At 40.7% G+C, this 24,746-nt stretch overlaps 1 protein-coding gene across 4 annotated transcripts in view; it reads left to right on the top strand.

Annotated features, from left to right (window-relative positions):
* Positions 1-24,746, top strand: part of ppip5k1a (diphosphoinositol pentakisphosphate kinase 1a) — a 167,549-nt gene that overhangs the window by 52,157 nt on the left and 90,646 nt on the right. For all 4 annotated transcript variants that reach the window (XM_060853729.1, XM_060853728.1, XM_060853726.1 and 1 more), the window contains exons 10-15: positions 1,006-1,107; positions 3,773-3,859; positions 12,080-12,155; positions 13,562-13,671; positions 14,425-14,510; positions 15,057-15,182. In XM_060853729.1, coding sequence (XP_060709712.1) covers positions 1,006-1,107; positions 3,773-3,859; positions 12,080-12,155; positions 13,562-13,671; positions 14,425-14,510; positions 15,057-15,182 — 587 coding nt within the window. The remainder of the gene's footprint in view (positions 1-1,005; positions 1,108-3,772; positions 3,860-12,079; positions 12,156-13,561; positions 13,672-14,424; positions 14,511-15,056; positions 15,183-24,746) is intronic.

Genomic DNA, 24,746 nt, shown 5'->3' with positions numbered 1-24,746 from the left:
TGGAAACCAGAGTCTAGATTAGAGTGGTTCTGGAAAAGCACAGCAGGTCAGGCAGCATCCGAGGAGCAGGAAAATCGACATTTCGGGCAAAAGCCCTTCAGGAACCCCGAAACGTTGATTTTCCTGCTCCCTGGATGCTGCCTGACCTGCTGTGCTTTTCCAGCACCACTCTAATCTAGACCCTTGACTAGTAATTAGGTCTGGCACAAATGTCCCTAAATAAGGATCAACAAATTAGTTTGAAGGTTCAACGCAATGCAATATTGAGGTACAAATTTATAGACACAAGCCTTTAAAATACATAGAAACTGTATGTTAGAACCTACAGGAGGAAACATGATTAATTGACAGTACTCAACTTGTCATTCATCATGTTTGGTCTATCTTAGATCTGTAACCTCTTTTGTCTAATGTATACAATTTTTTTTCTGTTTCTGAAGATATTAAGCCATAATATCTGTATGCTTAAAAGAAAATTATTTACTTGGTGACTTAAAATAACGAGTAAACTAATTAAAAATCAGAAAGAATGAGTTCATAATTAGTTTCCTTGCATGCTCCAGGATTTGAATTCCTTACAGAATAATTCGCATTGTTTAAGCTTGGAGATCAAATCAACTTACTCTGCTGTCCGAGTGTCTTTTAATCTGAGCCAACTGTTTAATTTCTCTATTTTTTGATTTTCAGCTATCTTGTGCTAATGTGCATGGATAGCATTGCAGGACTGGAGCAGTCATCAGTATTAACAGGGGGAGAATCCACAGAAAGGCAATGAGCAAAATTGGAAATGCACAAGTGTCTAAAAATATTTCTCATCATTTCTGATTCTTTCTGAGGATCTGTTTTTACCATCTTAACCTGTTTTCTCTATCTTTCAGTTGATTGAGACCTGTGTGTTTCCTGCATTTTCTTTTCAACACAACTTGTTTAAGAACTTAAATATTCTGTGTGTAGTATTACTGTATGGAAGAAGTTAGCTTGAATGGAATTTGTCTTTCTCCGCAGTAATATAATTATGCGGGAACTCGCCCCTCAGCTGCAGATACCATGGTCCATACCCACAGAAGCTGAAGATATTCCAATTGTTCCAACCACCTCAGGAACTATGTAAGTCAAACCTCTCAGATTTCTGGTCAGAAAAAAACTGAAGTCAAATATCAGTTTAAACTGTTGCTTAATTTTCTTGATTTTCAGAATGAAGTATATTTAATGAAAATGTTACCAGAGATGAGAGACTTCATTTATACAAATCATGAATGACTTTGATAGAGTAGATAAGAAACTGCATTCAGTGGCAGGAGGCTCACTAACCAGAGTACTGATATTGATTGGCAAAAGAATGAGGTATTAGTTGTGTTCATGCGACCAGTTGTTTAGATCTGGAACATACAAGAATGTTAGGAGCAGGAGTGGACCAATCAGCCTCTTCTGCTGATGTTTGCCTAACCACTCAGTAATTCCTGTTTTTTTCCTTTCCTTTTTGTTAAATAATGTGATGACATTTGCCATCCTCTAATCTGTCAGGTCTGTTTCAGAATCTACAAAATTTTGCAAAATAACAACAAACTATTTTTATAGCCACCTCCTTTTAACATTTCAGTGTGTAAATTATCAGGCTGTAGGGATTGCCGGCTTTTACTCTCATTCGTTTCTTCAATGCTTTAGTTTAGCTTATGCTAGTCTCTTTCATCTCCTTTTTCTTAATAAACCTTTGCTTCTCTAGCATATCTGGGAAGCTTTTTTGAACGTTATTCTTTGAAGACAGAACTGAAGTAGTTTTTACATACTTAAAACCCTTGCAAGTTTACTTTCGTACTTTAATTTTCCCTCCTTGGTGAACCTTTTGGTTCCCCCTTTGCTGAACTCTAAACTCCTCCCTGTCCCCAAATTTGTGGATTTTTCTAGCAGCTTTGTGACCTCTCTTTGATTTTGGCTGCTTTTCCCATTGTGTACTTTCAATTGCAATGCATGCAGTTATTCCTTAAATGTTAACTGTTGCCTATCCACACACATGCCGTTTAATGAAGTTGCCCAGTACATTGCAGCCAATTCACTCCTCATACCTTTGTTTAGAGTTATGACCCTAGCTTTGGATTAGACTACTTGTTGGTATCTCAATGCATTGGTCTAAAAACACACATCCGATATACATTTCAAGAATTCTCTGCCACAGTGTTGTTACTAATGTGATTTGTCCAATATGCAAATAAATTTATGTCACCTGGAATTACCAAAGCACCCTTGTTGCCATGATTATTGTTTGGAAGTCTGTAAACAACTCCCACTAATGTTTTCTGTCCCTTGTTGTTTCTTAGCTCCACCCTGACTGATGCTACATCTAGATTCCCTATGTGAATATACTTGCTCATTATTGCAGTGATATATAATACTTCAATAACAATGCCCATCTTCACCTCTTGTTTTTTGTTTCCTTTTTTGAATATTCTTCCTAATGATTGAATACTCTTGGATATTCAGTCCACTATACATGCCACATTGTATCTTTTTACAACTATTTGTACTGTTAATTCATAAATCTTATTGTGAAAGCTCTGTACATTTGGATATATTACCTTAAGCTTTCTTTTGCAAATTGTTTTGAACTACAACCTAATTTGCTGATAGCTTCTGTTCCCTCTGCCTTCCCAGTCTCCTTTTTAATTTTTCTATCTTCTATTTCCAACGTTGTTTCCCCCGTTCTTGACACCCAATACACAGATAATGACAGTTTTTACTTTAAAGTCAGGATATTGGTGATAGTCACAAGGCTTATTTACCAAGGCTGCAGCTCATCTTGCTCTGGCTTCCAGTTGCACTTCATGAGCTCTGTTTTCTCTGCAGTGTCACTCTTGAATATTTCATCCCTCATATGCAGTGTTCCAACCTCTAGTCTTCTTGAGGCTAAAGATAGGGAAAGAAATGGGGAAAGAAAGTACTACTATCCCTTCTCAGCAAGCTCTCCTTTGACTAAATATGTGGCATTACTCTTCTGCACCAGAGTGATCTGATTTATTTGATGAATCCTCGAAAGTGGAGTTGCAGGTAGATAGGATAGTGAAGAAGGCGTTTGGTATGTTTTCTTTTATTAGTCAGAGTATTGAGTACAGGAGTTGGGAGGGCAGGACATTGGCTAGGCCATTTTTGGACTATTGCGTGCAATTCTGGTCTCCTTCCTATCAGAAGGATGTTGTGAAACTTGAAAGGGTTGAGAAAAGATTAACAAGGATATTGTTGGAGGGTTTGGAGGATTTGAGCTATAGGGAGAGATTGAATGGGCTGGGGCTGTTTTCCCTGGAACATCAGAGGCTGAGTGGTGACCTTATGGAGGTCTATAAAAACATGAGGTGCATGGACAGGATAAATAGATAAGGTCTCTTCCCTGGGGTGGGGGAGTCCAGAACTGGAGGGCATAGGGTTAAGGTTAGTGGGGAAAGATATAAAAGAGCCCACTGAGGCAACTTCTTTATGCAGAGGGTAGTATGTGTATGGAATGAGCTGCCAGAGGAAGTGGTGGAGGCTGGTACAGTTACAACATTTAAAAGGCATATGGATGGGTATATGAATAGGAAGGATTTGGAGGGATATGGGTCGGGTGCTGGTAGATGGGACTAGATTGGGTTGGGACAGCAGGTTGGCATGAACAGCTTGGACCGGAGGGTCTGTTTCTTTGCTGTATGTCTCTATGATTCTAGCTTGTATTCTGTGAGGGTCTTTTTAATTGTGCTTTTTTTGTACTGATTAAAATAAACTCATTATGTTGTGTGTTTCACAGGATGGAACTGCGCTGTGTCATTGCAATCATTCGACATGGTGACCGAACTCCAAAGCAAAAGATGAAGATGGAAGTCATGCATCCAAAGTTAGTGAAAGTTAACTGCAAATGTTGTAAACATTTTTTGGAAGAAGGAAAGTAACAGGTCACGCAGTGCATTGTGTCACCAACGCATCTCTGCCCAGTTAGTGACTTTCAATGCATTATTTTCTAACCATTGCTCAGGGGTTCCTCTGTACACATAAGAAGGTTGTGCATTCCAGTTTCACTAAAGACTTTAGAGCACATTACTGCAACTGTACAAGGTACTGGTGAGACTGTAGCTGGAGTACTTTGAACAGTTTTGGTCCCCTTTGAGAAAATCTTTTATTTCATTGGAGACAGTTTACAGAAGGTACAGTGCGATGATCCCTGGTTTGGAGGGATTGATTCATGAGCAACGGCTAAACAGGCTGCATTCTGCTAAACTCCACGCATTGGAATTGAGCAGAATGAGAGATGATTTCATGAAAACATATGGGATTCTTAAGGGTCTTGACATTGTAAGTGCTGATGGATGTTGCTCGTCATAGGAGAGCCTAGGGCTAGAGAGCATAGTCTCAGAGTAAAGAAGAGGTGGCGATGGCCTAGTGGTGAAATCGCTGGACCATTAATTTAGAGACCCAGGTAATGTTCTAGGGACCCAAGTTTGAAACCTGCCATGGTAGATGGAATTTGGATTCAATAATGATCTGAAAATAAGACTGTAATGATGAAAATGAGTCCATTGTTGATTGGAAAAACCCATCTGGTTCACTAATGTCCTTTAGGGAAGGAAACTGCCATCCTTACCTGGTTTGGCATTCTTGTAACTCCAGACCCACCGCAGTGTGGTTGACTCTTAACTGCCCTCTGGGCAATTAGGCTGGGCAGTAAATGCCAGTGATGCCCTCATCCTGAGAATGAATATTAAAAACAGAAAGGAGCAGCAATTTATGACTGAAATGAGGAGAAGTTTCTTCTGTAAAGTTTGAGTGTCTTTGGTGCTCCTAGCCACAGGAAGCTATGAGAACAAGTCCTTGTTTCTATTTAAGGATCACATGGATGGATTATTGATCAGTTAGGGATTCAAGGCCTATGGGGAAAGGACAGGAACATGGACGTAATGAGTGTCGGATCAGCAGTGATCCTAATGAATGACAAAGCAGATTCAAGGTGCCAAACTGCCTACTCCTGGTCCTATGGTCTTACACTGGAAGTGTATCTGCGCAGTTTTACTTGAGGAGCATTGCACTGTCAGAAGCAACATTTTTAACAAGACATTAAATTGAGGCCCCATTTATTTTCTGGGGTGGTAGTAAAAAATTCCCCTGCAATAGTTGGGAAGCAAATTCCTGTATATCCTGACCAACGTTTGCCCTCGACTGACAGCACTTCAGCAGTTTACCCGGACATACCCAGTCATTGCTTGTGGGACCAGTCACTCTGCAAATTGAATGTTGTGCTTCTTACATCACAACTCTTCATTACTTTAAAAAGTATCTCATTGGCTGTAAAGAGTCTTTGAACACCTAATTGTGAGAAGAATTAGATTAGACTTACAGTGTGGAAACAGGCCCTTCGGCCCAACAAGTCCACACCGACCCGCCGAAGCGCAACCCACCCATACCCCTACATTTACCCCTTACCTAACACTACGGGCAATTTAGCTTGGCCAATTCACCTGACCCGCACATCTTTGTGACTGTGGGAGGAAACCGGAGCACCCGGAGGAAACCCACGCAGACACGGGGAGAACGTGCAAACTCCACACAGTCAGTCGCCTGAGTCGGGAATTGAACCCGGGACTACAGGCGCTGTGAGGCAGCAGTGCTAACCACTGTGCCACCGAGTTCGATCTTCATTCATTCTCAGCTTCCTGCAGACAGTTTACTGCTCTATGTCAGCAGTTAGTGTTGCAGATGCTGTGTGGTGTTCAGTAGGTTAATAGTACCATTAAATTTGGTTTTGGTTGTTGTGTGTCTAAACATCACACATTATCTTTACATTAATGTGGTTGAATCTTGTCTGGAATCAGATGCACTACCTGCTGATTCGCCCACATTTCAAGCATGTTGTGAATCAATGTCAATGTTTATGCTGGCTTGTCAGCACAGAGTTGCAGTTAATCTTGAGTGTGGCAAGGTTATAACTGTTGCATACACTGTGATTTCTGAACGTGCCTGCAAGGCATAATGTTCAGACTTTTCTGCCTGATTGATTGCCAGTGATCTTTGAAACTTTGATAACATTGTGACTCATTGTGTATACAGGCAATTTGACCTGACCAGAGCCTTAGCTGCTGTCAACTGCTACTTTCACCCAACACACAGAACCATTTGTTATTTAGATTTGATTCTATTCGATTCGAGTCCCTTCCACCCAACAAGTCCACACCGATCCTCCGAAGAGCAACCCACCCAGACCCATTCTCCTACATTTATCCCTGACTAATCCACCTAACACTACAGGCAATTTAGCATGGCCAATTCATCTAACCTGCACATCTTTGGACTGTGGGAGGAAACCAGAGCACCCGGAGGAAACCCACACAGACACTGGGAGAATGTGCAAACTCCACACAGACAGTTGCCCGAGGCGGGAATTGAATCCGAGTCCCTGGTGCTGTGAGGCATTGAGCCACCGTGGTAATAGCTTTCTCCTTACAATTAAATAATTTAAGTTGGAGCTTTCTGTAATGACAGATGAAATGATTGTGGAAATACTTTTTGCTACCAAATGAGAAGCTGGCAGTGATTTTGTTTGCAATGAAACACCCTGTGACCTTACACGTGAAATGCACTTTGCCCATCAGAAAGCAATTTACACTGTGCTTTTAACTGAGTAAAATGTATTCTACAGGAGTGTTCTCAAACAAAACTTGCCATTGTGCCACAAAAGGTAGTAGTAGGATGCCTTAGAGTCATAGAGTCCTACATCACAGAGACAGCCCTTTGGCCCCACTGGTCCATGCCAACTAAAATGTCCGTCCATGCTAACCCTACTTCCCTGCACTTGGCCTATGTCAGTCTAATCCTTTCCTGTCCATTTATTTGTCCAAATGCTGTTTAAATGTTATTAGTGTACTTGCCTCAACCACTTCCGCTGGCAGCTCATTCCATGTGTACCACCCTCTTTTAAAAAAAAAGTTGCCACTCAGGTTTCTTCCTGTAGCATTTGTATCCTGCAACATTAAACTGCCAGGATTTTAAATGTTGTTAGTGTACTTGCCTTAACCAGTCCCACGGGTAGCCACAGACTGACCTGGCACCTTTTCAGACCTGGCCCAACTCTACCTCAGAATTTCCATTGAAATAGTGTACTGTATTTCTATTCTTCCTGCCAAAATGGTAACTCAACAGGTTTGGCAGCATCTGTGGAGAGAGAATTTTCAACATTTGAGACTCTATCTCTGGAATTGTTCAGATCGTGCCCAACTTGCTGTGTTTCTCCGTCAATTTGTTATTATTTCATACCCCAGCATTTGCAGTATCTTTACTTTTACTTGGATAGTTTTCCTGCTGCCCCAGTGAATATCCCGTCAAAATAAAAAGGGATTGTTTAGGGTGTAGTAATGTGATGGTTATGATACTATGTAGACTGAAGCTATGGACAGTAACTAAGTTTGCAAATAACGCCAAGATAGGTAGATAAGTTTAAAGAGGAGGTAGAGAGTTTGCATTGGGATATAGATTGGTGAAATGATGAGACAAAAATTTAGGAGCTGGAGTATGATGGGAAAATATGAAATTATCCATTTTGTGTTGGCCAGAGCCTAGTGTGGTGTTGAGCCAGGTCTGAAAAGGTGCCAGGTCAGTCTGTGGCTGCCGAATGCAAATTGGTGGTGTATGGATCTGCATTATGTCAGACATGAATACAAAACATTACTTTTTGAGAATAACAGTGAAGGCAAATAGAATGTTGGTATTTATTAAAAAGGGGCTAGAGTGTAAGAATAGGAAAATCTTACTGCATCTGTACGGGAATTTGGTGAGACCATACCCGGAGGATTGATGATCTCCTTATTTGCATTAGAAACAGTTCAGAAAAGTTTAATTTGATTAATTCCTGGGATGCAGGATTCAGTTAGCAAGCAAGGTTCATAGATCACTACAAATAAGGTAAATGTTTTTGCTTTTTCGCATAAGATAAAAGTAAGAAAGAAGTGGTGAACTATATAGGGCGGAGGATGCAAGTAATTTGAGAGTGTTAGTAGTCATTACCTGTAATCACTCATCTTGGAGTAGCACAATAAAGCAAGCTGAGGCATGTTGCTAAACCAGTGGAGTATGAATCCGAGGCTGTTATTGAAGCTAAGATTACAAAGGGATCTTGCTCGATTGAGCCAATGGACTGAAGGGCAGGTAGATAAATATGAGGTATAGCATGTTGATCAACAAGGGCAGGACTTATACAATTAATGGTAAGGCCCTGGGTAGTGTTGTAGAACAGAGACCGAGGGCTTCGGGTATATATTTCTTTAAAGTTTGTGTCATATGTAGTCAGAGTGGTTAAGACCATAAGGGAGAATGTGCAGACTCCACGCCGACAGTCACCGACACTGGACTTGAACCCCGGTCCCTGGCGCTGTGAGGCAACAGTGCTAACCACTGAGCCACTGCGCTGCCCAAGAAGGCATTTAGCATGCTTGCCTTCGTTGCTCAGCTGTTTGAGTATAGGAATTGGCATGTCATGTTGAGATTGTACGAGATGTTGGTAAGGCCTCTTCTGGAATACTGTGTGCAATTCTGGTTGCCTTGTTATAGGAAGGATATTATTAAATTGGAGAGGATTCAGAAAAGATTTACCAGGATGTCGGCAGGAATGGAGGGTTTGAGATATGAAAATAGATAGAAAAGGCTGGGACATTTTTTTACAGGAGCTTAGGAGGTTGAGGGGTGAGTTTATTGAGTTTTATAAAATCAGGAGGGGCATAAGTAAGGTGAATGACAATGGTCTTTTCCCGAGGGCGGATGAGTTCAAAACTAAGGGGCATATTTTTAAGCTTAGAGGAGAAAGTTTTAAAAAGGATATTAGGGGCAGTAATTTTACACGGCGAGTGGTTAGTGTGTGGAATGAACTGCCAGAGAAAGTGGTGGATGCAGGTAAAGTTACAATGGTTAAAAGACATTTGGATAAATACATCAATAAGAAAGGTTTGGAGGGATATGGGCCAAGCACAAGCAGGTGGGATTAGTTTAGTTTGGGAACATGGTTGAAGTGGACTACTTGGACTGAAGGGTCAGTTTCCATACTGTGTGGCTGTATCAGTCTGTGCTCCAGTTAGATTGCATTTGTCTTTGTACTTTGTCTTGTTCAGCGTGTACTTCAGACATTGAATAACAGAGCCTGGGATGGCTTCTGCATCACCCAGTGGAGAGAAAAAAAATCTGTGAATGGTGGATTGTAAGCATTGGAAGGATGGGCTGTACCTACCTACTTTTGTACTTCCCTTTGCAATTCCTTTGTAACTTGGAACAGACAAACAGAGATATACCAAAAGTGACTAAAACTGAGTGGTATCAGTTTTCCATTAGGCCAGAACAGGTCCCATTCATAATTAGTTTCTGCAAACAATTTTCAAATTAGCCACAACCTTTTAGATCTTGAATTTAGACTCTGCAAATTTAGTGTGGAACTAAATACTTGGACAATGTAATTTAAAAAATCTCAGCATTGTTTGCTGCTTTTTGGGAATTTCTCTAGTGCTGCTGTTACTGTAAAAGAATGATTTGTTTTTCTACTGCACCTTTCTGCATCTCAACCCAAATAATTTTACAGCCAATGAAATACCCCTGAAGTGTGAGAATATAAGAAACAGCCAATTTTCACAAAGTCAGCTGTAAAAACAGCAATGTGATAATTACCATGTTATCTGTGTTTAGATTAGATTCCCTACAGTGTGGAAACAGGCCCTTCGGCCCAACCAGTCCACACTGACCCTCTGAAGAGTAACCCACCCAGACCCATTTCCTTCTGACTAATGCACCTAACACTACGGACAATTACCAAGGCCAATTCACCTGACCTGCATATCTTTGGACTGTGGGAGGAAACCGGAGCACCCAGAGGAAACCCACGCAAACGCGAGAAGAATGTGCAAACTCCACGCAGACAGACGCCAGAGTCTGGAATTGAACCTGGGACCCTGGTGCTGTGAGGCAGCAATGCTATTAAGCCACTGTGCCCCCCAAAGTGATGTTGATTGAGGAATATATATCCGTTAGGTTTCTGGGGCAATCTCCAGTCTTTTTCTTTGAAATAGTGCCTTGGGACCTTTTCTATTTGCCTTCGGGGCAGCTGAGACCTTAGCTTAATGGCTCATCCTAAGGACATTTACAACTATGTGACTCTCCCTCACTATTAGACTGTGGTGTCTGTCTGGACTTCTGTTAAAGTCTCTGAAGTATGGCTTGAACCTATAACCTTCAGGCTCAGAGTCAAGAGTATTGGCCACTCCAGGCACTTAAGTCATTATTACCCAAACAGTATTTTATTTTTAACATTGTATAAAATGTTATACAATAATGTAAAACTAGAAGATAAATGGCTTAAAGTTTTCTGTTTACTTATGTGCAAAATGTAAGTGTATCTAAGCCCATATATTGTTATACCGAAGACTAAAGCCTTTATTATAATCTAAAATCTGGTGTAGCTCCCTCCTGTGGATTACTGGGCAAGTCCAGCTTTTGCCAAGATTCCTGCAAACGTCCAAACTGAAACCGCAAATCCTTTTACAAGCTATAGGTGTTTCTCCTAATCAAAGGGGGGAAAGAAATTCATCTATGACCTTTTTAATCTGAAAATTTGATACACAATTATTTACTTTGCTCATATAAACTCTTCCAATTGTGACCATACTTTAAGAGATGTGTTTTGTACTGGCTTTTTTTTAACAGTAGTTTTGAGTCATAGGTGATAAGCTGTCTCTCCAAGTCAATGAAGTAAACAGCTTGTGATGCCTTGGGTATTTTTTAAAGTTGGAACAATAGAAGCAACGTGAATGGGTGGAGTGAGGCTCCCACAGAGCTAGGGTTTTAGTTTTAGCTTTCAGCACTTTGAAGCTGATTGTGGAAGCTGCGACATCCGTCTCTCTGTTACAGCTAAAAGCAGAATCGCATGCGAGACAATCTATTTTACTGAATTTGCCTTTGCCGGGTTTGTAGTGAAACAGTTGCTACTTAGTGGTTGAATAATCTATTATTCTGTTAGGTTTTCCAATAGGGTTAAAGTTATACCAATTCTTCTTTCTTTTTGTTTTGTATTTTAACTGTAAGGTAAGAATAAAGGGTGCTTTGCTTAATGGCGAGTAGTGTAACCAATCAAATTACACCTGGAGCACAACACCTTACGCTTCCCTTTAAATAAAATACAAATTAGGATGTAGGATCCAGAACCTACATCCAGAACCTCGACCTGAGCTACAAATCTCCTCAAAACTCGCTAATACAAATTAGGATCTGGATTATCTCCTTGATATATTTGAAGGGGGTTTGGTCTAGTCCATAACACAATGAAAACAAAGCCCGACTACTCTCCTGGAACTCTTTCTTCTGTTTTTGCAAGAAATCACCATGGCTACGGAAGTAATTAACTTAGTCATTGAACTACTTCAGAAACACAGGTTAAAGCCAATAAGCCACTAGCTCAAAATCAAACTCTAAAATCAATCATTTTAGAAAAACAGATAAATCAAACATTTTGTTTCACTAGGACATTTTGAAAAAATGTACCTAATCAAGGAGAACCACATTTACTGCACGGAAAGAGAGTGCTGATTGGTTGTCATTTGGATTCAGTTAGGGGTATTCCCATGGAGAATGTATGCATTAAAGCTGACTGACTGTCAACTTGCAAGGCTTTGTTTAAATTTCAAACTGAGCAAGTTGACTGATTTTCCAGGACATTGCCCTCAGAAATGCACCAGCAAATCTCCCCTATTCTGTAAAAGAATTGGAGTAAGCCAGCTAGGTTTGAGATATGGACAAATCCTGGCAATCAGTTGTCATATATCATTGCAATATGTCAAGATAAAAAACTGCATCAAAATGTGTTACTCATGTTCTGCACTAACAGACGGCTGTTTTGATTTGTCATGCTTATTTGTAAGCATTTAGCCATCTTAAGAAATATTTTAATAACTTTCATCCAATTCCTTTGATATAGGGAGAAAATTCAAAATTCGATAAGTTTAAATTCTGATAATTGACCTAAATATTTGCAAGACGTAAATTCATATTTGACCATCTTTCGCCTTTGTTTTCAATATACCAACATTTCTTATTGCAGATTCTTTGACTTGTTTGAGAAGTATGAAGGATACAAGACTGGCAAACTAAAGTTAAAGAAGCCAAAGCAGCTTCAGGTATGAGATAATTCTGTAGTTCAGGGAGTTTCAAATGTTTCTTTTGGGGGGGTGCAGCCACTGCAATTACCAGTAGTTCTCAGGAATGGGGTGTGCAGTGCCGGATTCTGCAGAAAGTCTATGCTCAGGCCAGATGTAGAAAGCTCTGGTAAGGCTATTTGAATACAAGAGCTGAAAAATGTGTTGCTGGAAAAGCGCAGCAGGTCAGGCAGCATCCAGAAGGGCTTATGCCCGAAACGTTGATTCTCCTCCTCCTTGGATGCTGCCTGACTTGCTGTGCTTTTCCAGCAACACATTTTTCAGCTCTGATCTCCAGCATCTGCAGTCCTCACTTTCTTGTATTTGAATACAAGGCCACCCACTTCATGCTTCAGCTTATCCATCCATTGACAGTCAATACAGTAATTTGTTAGATTTTGGTTTGCAAATTTTTTCTCCAGCAAAGTGTGCTTTTAACCTATTGCATAGTCATTAAAGGACAGAACAGATCCATGCTGCTTGCTGTAGGGCAATGGAGTCAATTTTGTTCCTTGACTCAAACCCTGCAGCACTGAATGTTTAATCCACTCAAGGAGCAATCCAGTTTCTTTTTGAAATCATTAATCCACTTTTCTTACACTACTCTTGTAAGTAACGAGTTGCTGATCATTATCATCCTTTGTGAAAAGTTATCTTCCTCACATACACCCCAGCATTTCTTGCCTTATATCTCTGCCCCCTCATCTTTGTGTCAGCTAGGGTGTTGTTTAGCTCAGTTGGCTGGACAGCTGGTTTGGAACGTAGAGCACAGTCGGCTGAAGTTACTGTGGAGGTCCTGTCTTCTCAACCTTGCACTCGCCTGAAATGTGGTGACTTTCTGGTTAAACCACCTGTAGTGATTTGTCATGAGGTCAGCCAGGCAGATCTCTCAGAATGTGAGTTCCCTGATTGGGGCAGTTAACCTGGTCCAAACAGGGAGCCCTGGCTGACAGATATAATCATGAGTGTCAGAGGTTGTGTTCACTAAGAGTTGGCTCAGAGAAAGCCTGACCAATATCAAGGACTTTGCACGTGTAAATAAAGCGTGACTTGGTAACAGGATATTAGCCTCCATGTAGTTACTTCATCACTACCAGTCATGTCTCTCTCTCTCTCTCTTTCTCTGATGAGCGAGCAGTTCTATGGTCTGCTGGGACTTCTTTATCTTTACCTGACTTCAGCTAATGAGAACAGGGTTCCTTTTATCTACTTTAACAGAACCTATTATAACGTTGTGTATTTCGCTTTCATTCAATGGCATGAGAAGCTGTGTTGGGCCAAGTACTGTATGCTCCCATAATGGAGCCAATAGGCAGCTCTCATTGGAGGTGTGCTTAGGTTTTTTTGATTTCTTGGATCTAATTGTAGTTGTTGTATTTTATTCTCAGGAAGTTCTAGACATCACCCGTGAGCTTCTAGCAGAATTGGGCCAGCATAATGACTGTGAAATAGAGGAGAAGAAATCCAAGCTAGAGCAATTAAAGACTGTGCTGGAAATGTAAGTGCTCTGAGGGGGGAGTAATTGTAATCCGGATGTTCCCATATCACCTAAGGTCACCTTGAAGATTCCTACCTTCTCAACCTCAGCCCCTGCCTAGTCCTTGGTGATTCTTTGGTTAAACAAAAACCAGTCATCCTCCTCTCCCATGAAAAACAACTTCATGGTTCCCTGGGACTATGACGACTTTACCTTTAACCATGTTTATGTTTTTGGTGTTCCTGTGTTTTTTTAAAAGTACTTCTAGCTCTTTTAGCTAGTTTTGGGTCAGAACAAGTTTCCTGATGTTTACTGAGATCTGAAGAAGACGCATGCGTCTTCCTCCTCCTGCACAAATACCACCCATTGATACTGCTAAAGTTCATGGCTCAGTTATCACCCTTTGACAGTCTTGCTGTATCTTACTCTCTCAGAGGTTGACTGATCTACGCTTTTCAACACTTGCCATTTTTCATATGAAAAGCCAAATACAATGGATGCTGGAAACCTGAAATAAACACAGAAAATGATGGAGAAACTCAGCAGGTTTAGCAATATCTGTGGAGACAGGGAGAGTTAACGTTTCAAGTCCAGTATGACTCTTCAGAATTCTATCAGTCTTGAAACATTAAGTCTGGTGTTACCCTCTGCATAAATGTTGCCAGATTTACTGAGTTTCACCAGCATTCTGTGGTTTCTTTTTACTTTTAAATTTGAATTCCATCATTAATGAGCTTTGTTTTCATTATTTCAATGCATTATTGTATTTTCCAGGTATGGTCATTTTTCTGGAATCAACAGGAAGGTTCAGATGACATATTTGCCTCATGGCCAACCCAAAACTTCCAGTGAAGAGGAAGGTATGGGATTTAGAGTTGGGTGCATTTACTTGAGAGAGTGATTTTGTTTTTAGTTTTAGTGAAGAAACAGCACCTCCAGAATGCAGAATTCTCTTTGAAACGTACTGGGAATGTCAGCCTAAATTATGTTTCTCTGCCACTGGTCTGAACATGAGCCATTGATCTTTTAACTTGGATTGGAATGGTAATAACTGACCTATTGTTTCGTATTCAAGGGGCCATTCTTCAAACATCACCGAAAAATAATGGGACTCAGCAAACTGTTGACCCCGGGCAACTTAGTATAGCATAGCTAAGTCAATCTTCTCCATGGCTACAATCTACATCATTGCAACTTCCAGCAGCTTAGGTTACCAGACCCTGGTTTGGAACAAGAATTCTGAATGATTTTTCTTCTCTTCCAGCCCAAGAATACTGAGACCGATTGTACCTAAAGACTGATTTGCATAGTGTTTTTTTAACCAACTGAGTCATTTTAATATTGCAGTGCATTTGAAAATTAAATAATATTGAAAGGGTTAATGGCCGTGGCTCATTTGTTTGCAGATTCGAGGAGGAATGATCCATCACTACTTCTGGTATTGAAATGGGGAGGGGAATTAACTCCAGCAGGCAGGGTACAAGCAGAGGAGCTTGGACGAGCATTTAGGTGCATGTACCCTGGAGGCCAAGGTAGGTGCCTTTTAAAGTAGCAGTACATTTGGAAAGTAAACTTTTTTAAAAGAGTTGTGCAATTTAAGAGAGATTTTTTTTGTCTCCTGATCTTGCTGTGTTTCTCACAAAGAGGCTCAGTTGCTTTGAGACAAAGATCTCTGGTTCCCAAGGGGTCAGAACATGAAATTTGTATTGTTTCTTTAATCTGAGAGTTTGGCATTTAAAGGTTGGTATTTCTGTTAATGGTAATAATGTTGACTCCATTTGAATTGTAGCCATTTGCTTTGAAATCATTTAGAGCCAGGATTCACAGGAGTATTTGCAGAAAGTTTTAAAACCTCATGAATAAACCTTTCCATTGAGTATCATTGGTGGTGTTCTATTGGAGAGCAGGCCTTACGAGAGCAACAGTTTCAACCTAGCAGAATACAGCTATTCGCACAACCCTGGGATACAATCAAGACCCACTAATTTCCTAATACAGGAAATGCAGCAACATCTGTACCATGTTATACAGGTGTATAACGTGTTTCGTTAATGCAAATTCACTTTAACGCGATTGACGAATTGGGACATTGTTTCTAAAGTGCAAACTTTTAAAGCATATATTGGTTATGATGTAGTTTTGGCCCCGTTAGTTTAAATAGTCAGTATTATGCAATTTTTTTATAACATGGGATTGTATGAGAATGGAACTGCCACTTTAAAGCAGAACCAGTTTTATTCCGCAAGATTAATCTCCAGAGTTTGCTGTCTGGTTGGATTTTGTGGCTGATAAACTATCCAAGTATCAATGAAACTGCATGGTACAACACTATTTCTGTCACATATATTAGGTGATTTAGTTCATCTGCAATCTGGTTTATTGATGCTGGAACTCTCATTGGAGAAGAGATGTCCAACCCGTGGTCCTAGAATCACATGATACCTTGAAACCCCAGTGCTCTTGTCCTTATTTCCATTTTCCTTGTGTTTACTTTTGCTGATTGTCTGTTTGAATTTTGTGCCTGGAGGTTTGCAGTTGGCTGTTTTTGGAGTTGTTTGTCTCATGGGTACATACACTTTCCCAGAAAACTGAGACTTTTCAGTGTCAGCAACCTGAGACGTAGACAAGGTACTGGGATCTGCAGTACATATACAGTTAATGCACAACATTAAAAGCTTTGACACTTTTCTCTCTTTCTAGCTGCAAATCATTAAGATATCATTTAAATTGTTTCTTTCAATTTTGTTGTCTGTATTATTAAAATTATTTTACAAGCACAAACCTTTCATGGAATGGGAAAACATGATGATCACCAAAGTAGAACTCTTACAGAGATTTGCTTTCCCCTAGACGTGTAGCCTGTGTACAGGAAACTTTCTGTGTCGGTTCTCGCACCTTGTGATTTTGTTGCTATCAGAATGTTGAATTGTTTCAATATGTGAGGGTTACCCAGAAGTCATGGAGATATGTGATTCCTCTATCAGAAGGTTTAAGGGGAAAAGAGTAAGAGAACTTTTTGTGCATTTCCAATAGGTGTTTAATTTTAAAAATTCCTAGTTCCACTTGCAAAGTGTTTTGTATTTTAATTCTCACAGGGTGATAGCCACAAAGTTTGTGAGAAGATTTGTAGCTCAGTTGCTCGTTGTTGACGTTCTGTTCACGGAGCTGGGAATTTGTGTTGCAGACGTTTGACATCCTCAGTGCTTGGGAGCCTCCTGTGAAGCGCTTCTGTGATGTTTCCTCCGGCAATTGTAGTGGTTTGAATCTGCCGCTTCCGGTTGTCAGTTCCAGCTGTCCGTTGCAGTGGTTGGTATATTGGGTCCAGGTCGATGTGCTTATTGATTGAATCTGTGGATGAGTGCCATGCCTGTAGGAATTCCCTGGCTGTTCTCTGTTTGGCTTGTCCTATAATAGTAGTGTTGTCCCAGTTGAATTCATTAGCCACGAAACGACACGACCAGCTATCCTTAGTAGCCACACACGCAGATGACAAGCAACATGAATTCGACTGGCACAACACTACTATTATAGGACAAGCCAAACAGAGAACAGCCAGGGAATTCCTACAGGCATGGCACTCATCCACAGATTCAATCAATAAGCACATCGACCTGGACCCAATATACCGACCACTGCAGCGGACAGCTGGAACTGACAACCGTAAGCAGCAGATACAAACCACTATAAATGCCGGAGGAAAAATCACAGAAGCGCTTCACAGGAGCCTCCCAAGCACTGAGGATGTCACCTAGACAGGGGACGAAACGTCTGCCACACAAATTCCCAGCTCGGCGAACAGAACCACAACCTGCGGCACGGGGCGGCACGGTGGCACAGTGGTTAGCACTGCTGCCTCACAGCGCCAGGGACCTGGGTTCAATTCCCACCTCAGGCCACTGACTGTGTGGAGTTTGCACGTTCTCCCCGTGTCTGCGTGGGTTTCCTCCGGGTGCTCCGGTTTCCTCCCACAGTCCAAAGATGTGCGGGTCAGGTGAATTGGCCATGCTAAATTGCCCATAGTGTTAGGTAAGGGGTATATGTAGGGGTATGGGTGGGTTGCGCTTCGGCGGGTCGGTGTGGACTTGTTGGGCAGAAGGGCCTGTTTCCACACTGTAAATAATCTAATCTAATCTGATAGCCACTAGTTTGTTGTTTATAAAGAGTACGATTTTATTCTCTGAATTTCAATGAGAAGGCGCTTGAAGTAACCAAAAATATGCGAGAGTTAAAACAAAGTGATATCCCAAGAGTAACTGGTGAATGTAGTTCCTGGTCAGGGTCTGAACAGTCAGAAACATTGCTGAAAAAGCAATGACATAGTGAGAGTTGGACTCATCTGATTCACATGCCCTTGGGGAGAATTTATAGAAATCCTCTGGGGCAGACCAACATAGTGAACAAAGCAGATGAAGGAATGCAGACTGGAATATTTCTGATGCTGTGCATTACTTGATAGAAGGGCAGGAAATTTAGATTCTGATTGCAAAAATCCTTTAATTCTGTGGTCTGGTCACCACAGGTTGTATCTTGGAAGATTTGAGTCATCCTAAAATAACAGCATGATTGTATTTCTAGGCAAATTTTGTGGGGTTAATAATGTTATATGAATGCAGCTTTACTAGGATCGGATTCATCCGTGATTCAGACTGTGGATTATTTTAGTTTTTGACCCTTTTTCCACTGTTGCTAGCTGGATTGGAATCAATGTACCTTGATTACTTGAATAAAATTCATTATAAAGTCATAGAGATGTACAGCATGGAAACAGACCCTTCACCCCAACTGGTCCATGCCGATCAGATATCCCAACCCAATATAGTCCCACCTGCCAGCACCCGGCTCATATCCCAAAAAACCCTGCCTATTCAAATACCCATCCAGATGCCTTTTAAATGCTGTAATTGTACCAGCCTCCATCACTTCCTCTGGCAGCTCATTCCATACACGTACCACCCTCTGTGTGAACAAGTTGCCCCTTAAGTCACTGTTGTATCTTTCCCTTCTGACCCAAAACCTATACCCTCTACTTCTGGGCTCACCCATTCCAGGGAAAAGACTTTGTCTACATTTCCTATCCAAGCCCCTCATGATTTCATACACCTCCATAAGGTCACCCCTCAGCCTCCGACGTACCAGGGAAAACAGCCCCAGCTGATTCAAACTCTCCCTATAGCTCAAATCCTCCAACCCTGGCAACATCCTTGTAATCTTTTCTGAACCCTTTCAAGTTTCACAACATCTTTCTGATAGGAAGGAGACTGGAATTGCATGCAATGTTCTATCAGTGGCCTAACCAATGTCCTGTACAGTCGCAGCATGACCTCCCAACTCCTGTACTCAGTCCTCTGACCAATAAAGGAATGCATACCAAACACCACCTTCACTATCCTATCTACCTGCAACTTCACTTTCAAGGAGCTATGAGCCTGCACTCCAAGCTTCTTTGTCCTACTAAGATTTGCTTTCCCAAAATGCAGCACCTCACATTTGTCTAAATTAAACTCCATCTGCCACTTCTCAGCTCATTGGCCATCTGATCAAGATCCTGTTGTAATCTGAGGTAACCTTCTTTGCGATCCACTACACCTCTAATTTTGGTGTCATCTGCAAAAGTACTAACTATACATCTTATGCTCACAGCCAAATCATTAATATAAATGATGAAAAGTAGTGGACCCAGCATTGATCCTTGTGGCACTCCACTGGTCACAGGCCTCCAGTCTGAAAAACAACCTTCCACCACCACCCTCTGTCTTCTAATTTTGTGCCAGTTCTGTATCCAAATGGCTAGTTCTTCCTGTATTCCATGAGATCTAACCTTGCTAACCAATCTCCCATGGGGAGCCTTGTGGAACGCCTTACTGAAGTCCGTATAGATCACATCTACTGCTCTGCCCACATCAATCTTCTTTGTTACTTCTTTAAGAAAACTCAATCAAGTTTGTGAGACATGATTTCCCACGCACAAAGCCATGTTGCCTATCCTTAATTAGTCTTTGCCTTTCCAAAACATGTACATCCTGTCCTTCAGGATTCCCTCCATCAACATGCCCACCACCGAGGTCAGGCTCACTGGTCTATAGTTCCCTGGCTTGTCCTTACCACCTTTCTTAAACAATGGCACCATGTTAACCAACCTCCAGTCTTCCGGCACCTCACCTGTGACTATCGATGATACAAATATCTCCGTAAGAGGCCCAGCAATCACTTCCTGATTTTCCCTCCGAGTTCTAAGCTGCACCTGATCAGGTCCTGAGGTTTTATCCACATTTATGTATTGCAAGACATCCAGCAGTTCCTTCTCTGTAATATTGACATTTTTCAAGGTGTCCCCATCTACTTCCCTACATTCTGTATCTTCCATGTCCTTTCCCACAGTAAACCCCGTTGCGAAATACTCGTTTAGTATCTCCCCCACCTCTTGCGGCTCCACACAAAGGCCGCCTTGCTGATCTTTGAAGGGCCCTATTCTCTCCCTAGTTACCCTTTTGTCCTTAGTGTATTTGTAAAAACCCTTTGGATTCTCCTTAGTTCTATATGCCAAAGCTATCTCATGTCCCCTGTTTGCTCTCCTGATTTCCCTCTTAAGTATACTCCTACTGCCTTTACACTCTTCTAAGGATTCTCTCGATCTATCCTGTCTATACCTGTCATATGCTTCCTTCGTTTTCTCAACAAAACCCTTAATTTCTTTAGTCATCCAGCATTCCCTATACCTACCAGCCTTTCCTTTCACCCTGACAGGAATATACTTTCTCTGGATTCTCGTTATCTCATTTCTGAAGGCTTCCCATTTTGCAGCCATCCCTTTACCTGCGAACATCTGCCCCCAATCAGCTTTCGAAAGTTTTTGCATAATACTGTCAAAATGGCCTTTCTCCAATTTAGAACTTCAGCTTTTAGAGCTGGTCTATCCTTTACCCTTGCTATTTAAAAACTCATTGAATTATAGTCGTTGGTCCCAGAGTGCTCCCCTACTGACACCTCAGTCACCTGCCCTGACTTATTTCTCAAGAGTAGGTCAAGTTTTGCACCTTCTGTAGTAGGTACATCCACATACTGAATCAGAAAATTTTCTTGTACACACTTAACAAAATCCTTTCCATCTAGACCCTTAACACTGTGGCAGATTGTATAAATACAATCCTGGCAGATTAATGTTGCTGGATACAAATGCTACAGGAAGGACAGAAAGGGAGGCAAGAGAGGAGGAACAGTGACGTTTTTGATAAGGGATAACATTAGAGCTGTACTGAGGGAGGATATTCCCAGAAATACAGCCAGGGAAGTTATTTGGGTGGAACTGAGAAATAAGAAAGGAATGATCACCTTATTGGGATTGTATTATAGACCCCCTAATAGTCAGAGGGAAATTGAGAAACAAATTTGTAAGGACATCTCAGTTATCTGTAAGAATAATAGGGTGGTTATGGTAGGGGATTTTGACTTTCCAAAAGTAGACTGGGACTGTCATAGTGTTAAGAGTTTAGATGGAGAGGAATTTCTTAAGTGTACAAGAAAATTTTCTGATTCAGTATGTGGATGTACCTACTAGATAAGATGCAAAACCTGACCAACTCTTGGGAAATAAGTCAGGGCAGGTGACTGAGGTGTCAGTGGGGGAGCACTTTGGGGCCAGCGACCATAATTCACTTTTCATTCCAGGCAGAAATCAATGACTTTACAATACCTATTTTTAAAATTTTCAGCTTTGACATGAAAACAAAAAACATAAACATAGCGTCTTAGGAAGCAGTTTAATTTTAAAGCACACAGCTACTCAAAAAGTAATCTTGTCTCCTGTTAAGTGTTAGTGATGTCAGGAGCTGTTATATTTCCAATTCTTTTTGGTACTTAGTAATTTGCAACACAAGGATTGTCCATTACAGTATCGGGAAATTGAAGTGTGGTAGCAAGGTGCACAGCAATTTGCCTTGATGGTGCACAGCAAGGGAGGACATAAATCCACAAAGATACTTGTGGCTTGGATGCTCTTCAGAAACCTCTGGAATGTAACAGTTGGGGTCAGTTGTTTTGTCTTCTCCATTTGAAAACCTTACATAAAATCTGGCTTCTGGGTGCTTTAATGAACATCAAATAACATGAATTTGCAGTCCAGTGCGAGTAGGAGGGAAACGGAAAGTAATGAAGTGGTAACAATCTGATTTTTAGTTTGTTGTATTGTGACTTAAATACCACTTTGAAATACAGCCTAAATATAAATAAAATTTACTTGTTTTGTTCCTTCTCTGCTTGCTGTATTGCAATCAGCAAATGTCAACCAGTGAATGTATCCTCCCATCTCTATACCACGACCTTGGGATGTATGATGTCTTACAGTTATTTCCCTTTTTCTCATTTAGATATTGTACCTGTTTGGTGCCATGGATTACTTTTTATGTACAATGGTGCTCAATTGCATTTGCAGCCATCATTTTAGGCTCAGTTACTTTTGCCGAGGCTGCGTCTCCTGCCTGACATAAAGTTGTTTGAGAACAAGGGATTCCTTATATTCAAGTATTCCTCACTAAAGTTGATGGTTTCAGCTAAAACTCCGCACAATTGTCTCTCTCCCTGTCCAATTTGAACTCGACAGTGTGCAACTTTGATGTCCTGGCGTTTTTTTTATGGGGGTGTGGCATGTATTCAAGTTACTGTTCATTTAGAATTTCTTTGGGAATGAGGGTTAAATAATATTAATTCATTTGTCTTTCCCTCCTGCCTTTAAATGAATTTAGATGATAGCAACACAGGTTTGAGCTGTGAATCACCCATTGACTGTGGTAAGGGATTGATTGAGTGTTTCCTGTCTCAGTGTGTGATGAATTAACACTATATTCATCCTGTTTGCATGTCCAGCCCTGGGACTGATTTAATCTGTACATTATCTAACAGTTAAAGTGGACGTGCAATAGACTAATCAGAGTGATTCACAAAATGAATGAACCTACCATTATTCTAATAGTACCAATGATCTAGAATTTAAATTCTTAAATTCTGTTCACTTCAATTCGGTAATGTATTCATCTACTGGCACATCACTGCAGGGAAATGAAGGAACATTTTTTTAAAAACATGTATTAAATCCACCAAGTACTTCTCCTCAACTTCAACTCGGTTTCCTTGCACCGGTGTTATTTCAGTTCTGTAAAACTTGTTTAGCCAAGAATGGTAAGAATGTGGGCCTCACTAGTTATTGTCAGTGCAGACTTGATGGGCCTTTTCTGCATGTATGTCTCTATGACTACCACAGAAAGTGGCTGAAGCAAATAATATAGATGCATTTAAGGATAACCTAAACAGGTATTTGGGGTGCAGGGAACACTTGGTAAATATTAATGAGAGGAGACGCAAAAGGACCATAAACCCATTCTTGAGCCATAAGTCCGATATATTCATACTTAATTAATCATCCTCTCCCTCAAATCCTTCATTGGTCAGGGTTGCCTGCATCTGTTTTTAATGGACCCATTTTGCACCTTACCATTTATTTCATTGAATATATCCATAAAGATCCTTCTGTTGACTTTGGTATCTCCTAACGCTTTCTGTATCCCTTTGCTACTTTTTATAGCTCCTCCTGTTCATTGGTGTCCTTTTATCCTTATATTTACATAAGCCTTTTATTTTAGCTTGGTACCAACTCTCTTACCTCATTTGTTGATTATGGTTGCTTAACTACACAAGTGAAGTTTTTACCTTTTAAGGGTATGTACTAGTCTTGCATTCTACTAAATACTTTCCATTGTTTGCAGGTTTTCCCATTAACTGTCCAGCTCCCCTTTGGAATTTATGGTGTTAAAGGGATGTCACTGCAACTTAATAAAAAGGACGCTGTGAATTACATTGGAAAATACTAATAATGTGCCTGCAAGATAGTACATCATCCAATTTATACTAAGGAATCCCACAAGAGATCCATCAGTAAAGGATTAAGATGGAAGCATTATTGATTTGCTTGTAATCTTCCTTCAGTATAACCTTTTCCATAGCCTGATTATGTGCATCCAGATAATTATTAGAAGTATTCTCCAAGGATGCAGTCCCTTTAAGACATTACTAGTAAGGTTAATGATATAATAGTGGGATGACTCCCACATATTCTAGCTATATATAATAATGGTCTCCCTCGATTGCTTTGTTTGTTTTCCCCATTATATGTATTTAGCAGTTCTGGCTCATTGCCTTTGGAATTATTGATCAGTTTGGTTTGTGCTGTTTCTGCAAACTACAGAATCATCTTTATTTCACAGAGCCAATATTTTAACAACACTTCTTCAACTCGACAGTGTACAATGTTGAGCTTTTAAGCATCGTACTAAATAGTTCGGGGTTTTTGCACTCTGTTGACTGTAAATATGGTGTTATACTGTAGAGACAAGGTTGGCAAGAACAGTCACTGTTGGCCCTATCATTGAAAAGTCTCAGCAGTTTTTGATACTGACTGGCAGCCTTCAAAGCCAATATCTCCTTGTCTACCCACTCTACAGCAGACTGACTGTATGCCAAGTGCACAGGACTATTTCCAGACTTTAGAAAGTGCCCCAAATTTAGCTTAGAAAGCTTTCTAACACAGTTTAGACTTGGTTCATTTTCCAACCCTGAACTGGAAGCATGATGGAATTGATTCTGCTGCTTCCATGAAGATGTGATGTTGGTCCCTATCCCCTTTTCCCATGGATTTGTTCTCTTTAATTTCTCTGCAACAACATATTAAGAATCAGAATCTTCTCTGGATTTGATTTCCAATCTGAGCAGCTGCCTCAGTAATGATCTGGCTCTTGGTAGAAGCTGTGACAATTCTTATGATCCCAATACTGCTGATGCAGATGGGGGAATTCGCCTTTGTCTCTTACAAGAAAGCCTCATGCTAACCTTCAAATGGCAATAAAAAGGAGACAAAGGATAGTTAGAAGAAAAAAATAAAAGACAACAGCTTATATCAATGAATGAACTGAGTTCATTGAGCATTGTTTCTAACTGAGCTGGGAAATAAGACCAAACCTGTAAAATATGAAGACCTAATGCCCCTAAGGGTCATTTCAAAGGCATTTCTTGGCATTGAGCTGTCATTCTAGGATAGCTCATCCCCTATT

Source organism: Hemiscyllium ocellatum, chromosome 42, assembly GCF_020745735.1.
Source record: "Hemiscyllium ocellatum isolate sHemOce1 chromosome 42, sHemOce1.pat.X.cur, whole genome shotgun sequence".
NCBI lineage: Eukaryota > Metazoa > Chordata > Chondrichthyes > Orectolobiformes > Hemiscylliidae > Hemiscyllium > Hemiscyllium ocellatum.
The sequence above is the reverse complement of the archived record's forward strand: the minus strand, read 5'-3'. Positions and strand labels throughout refer to the sequence as shown.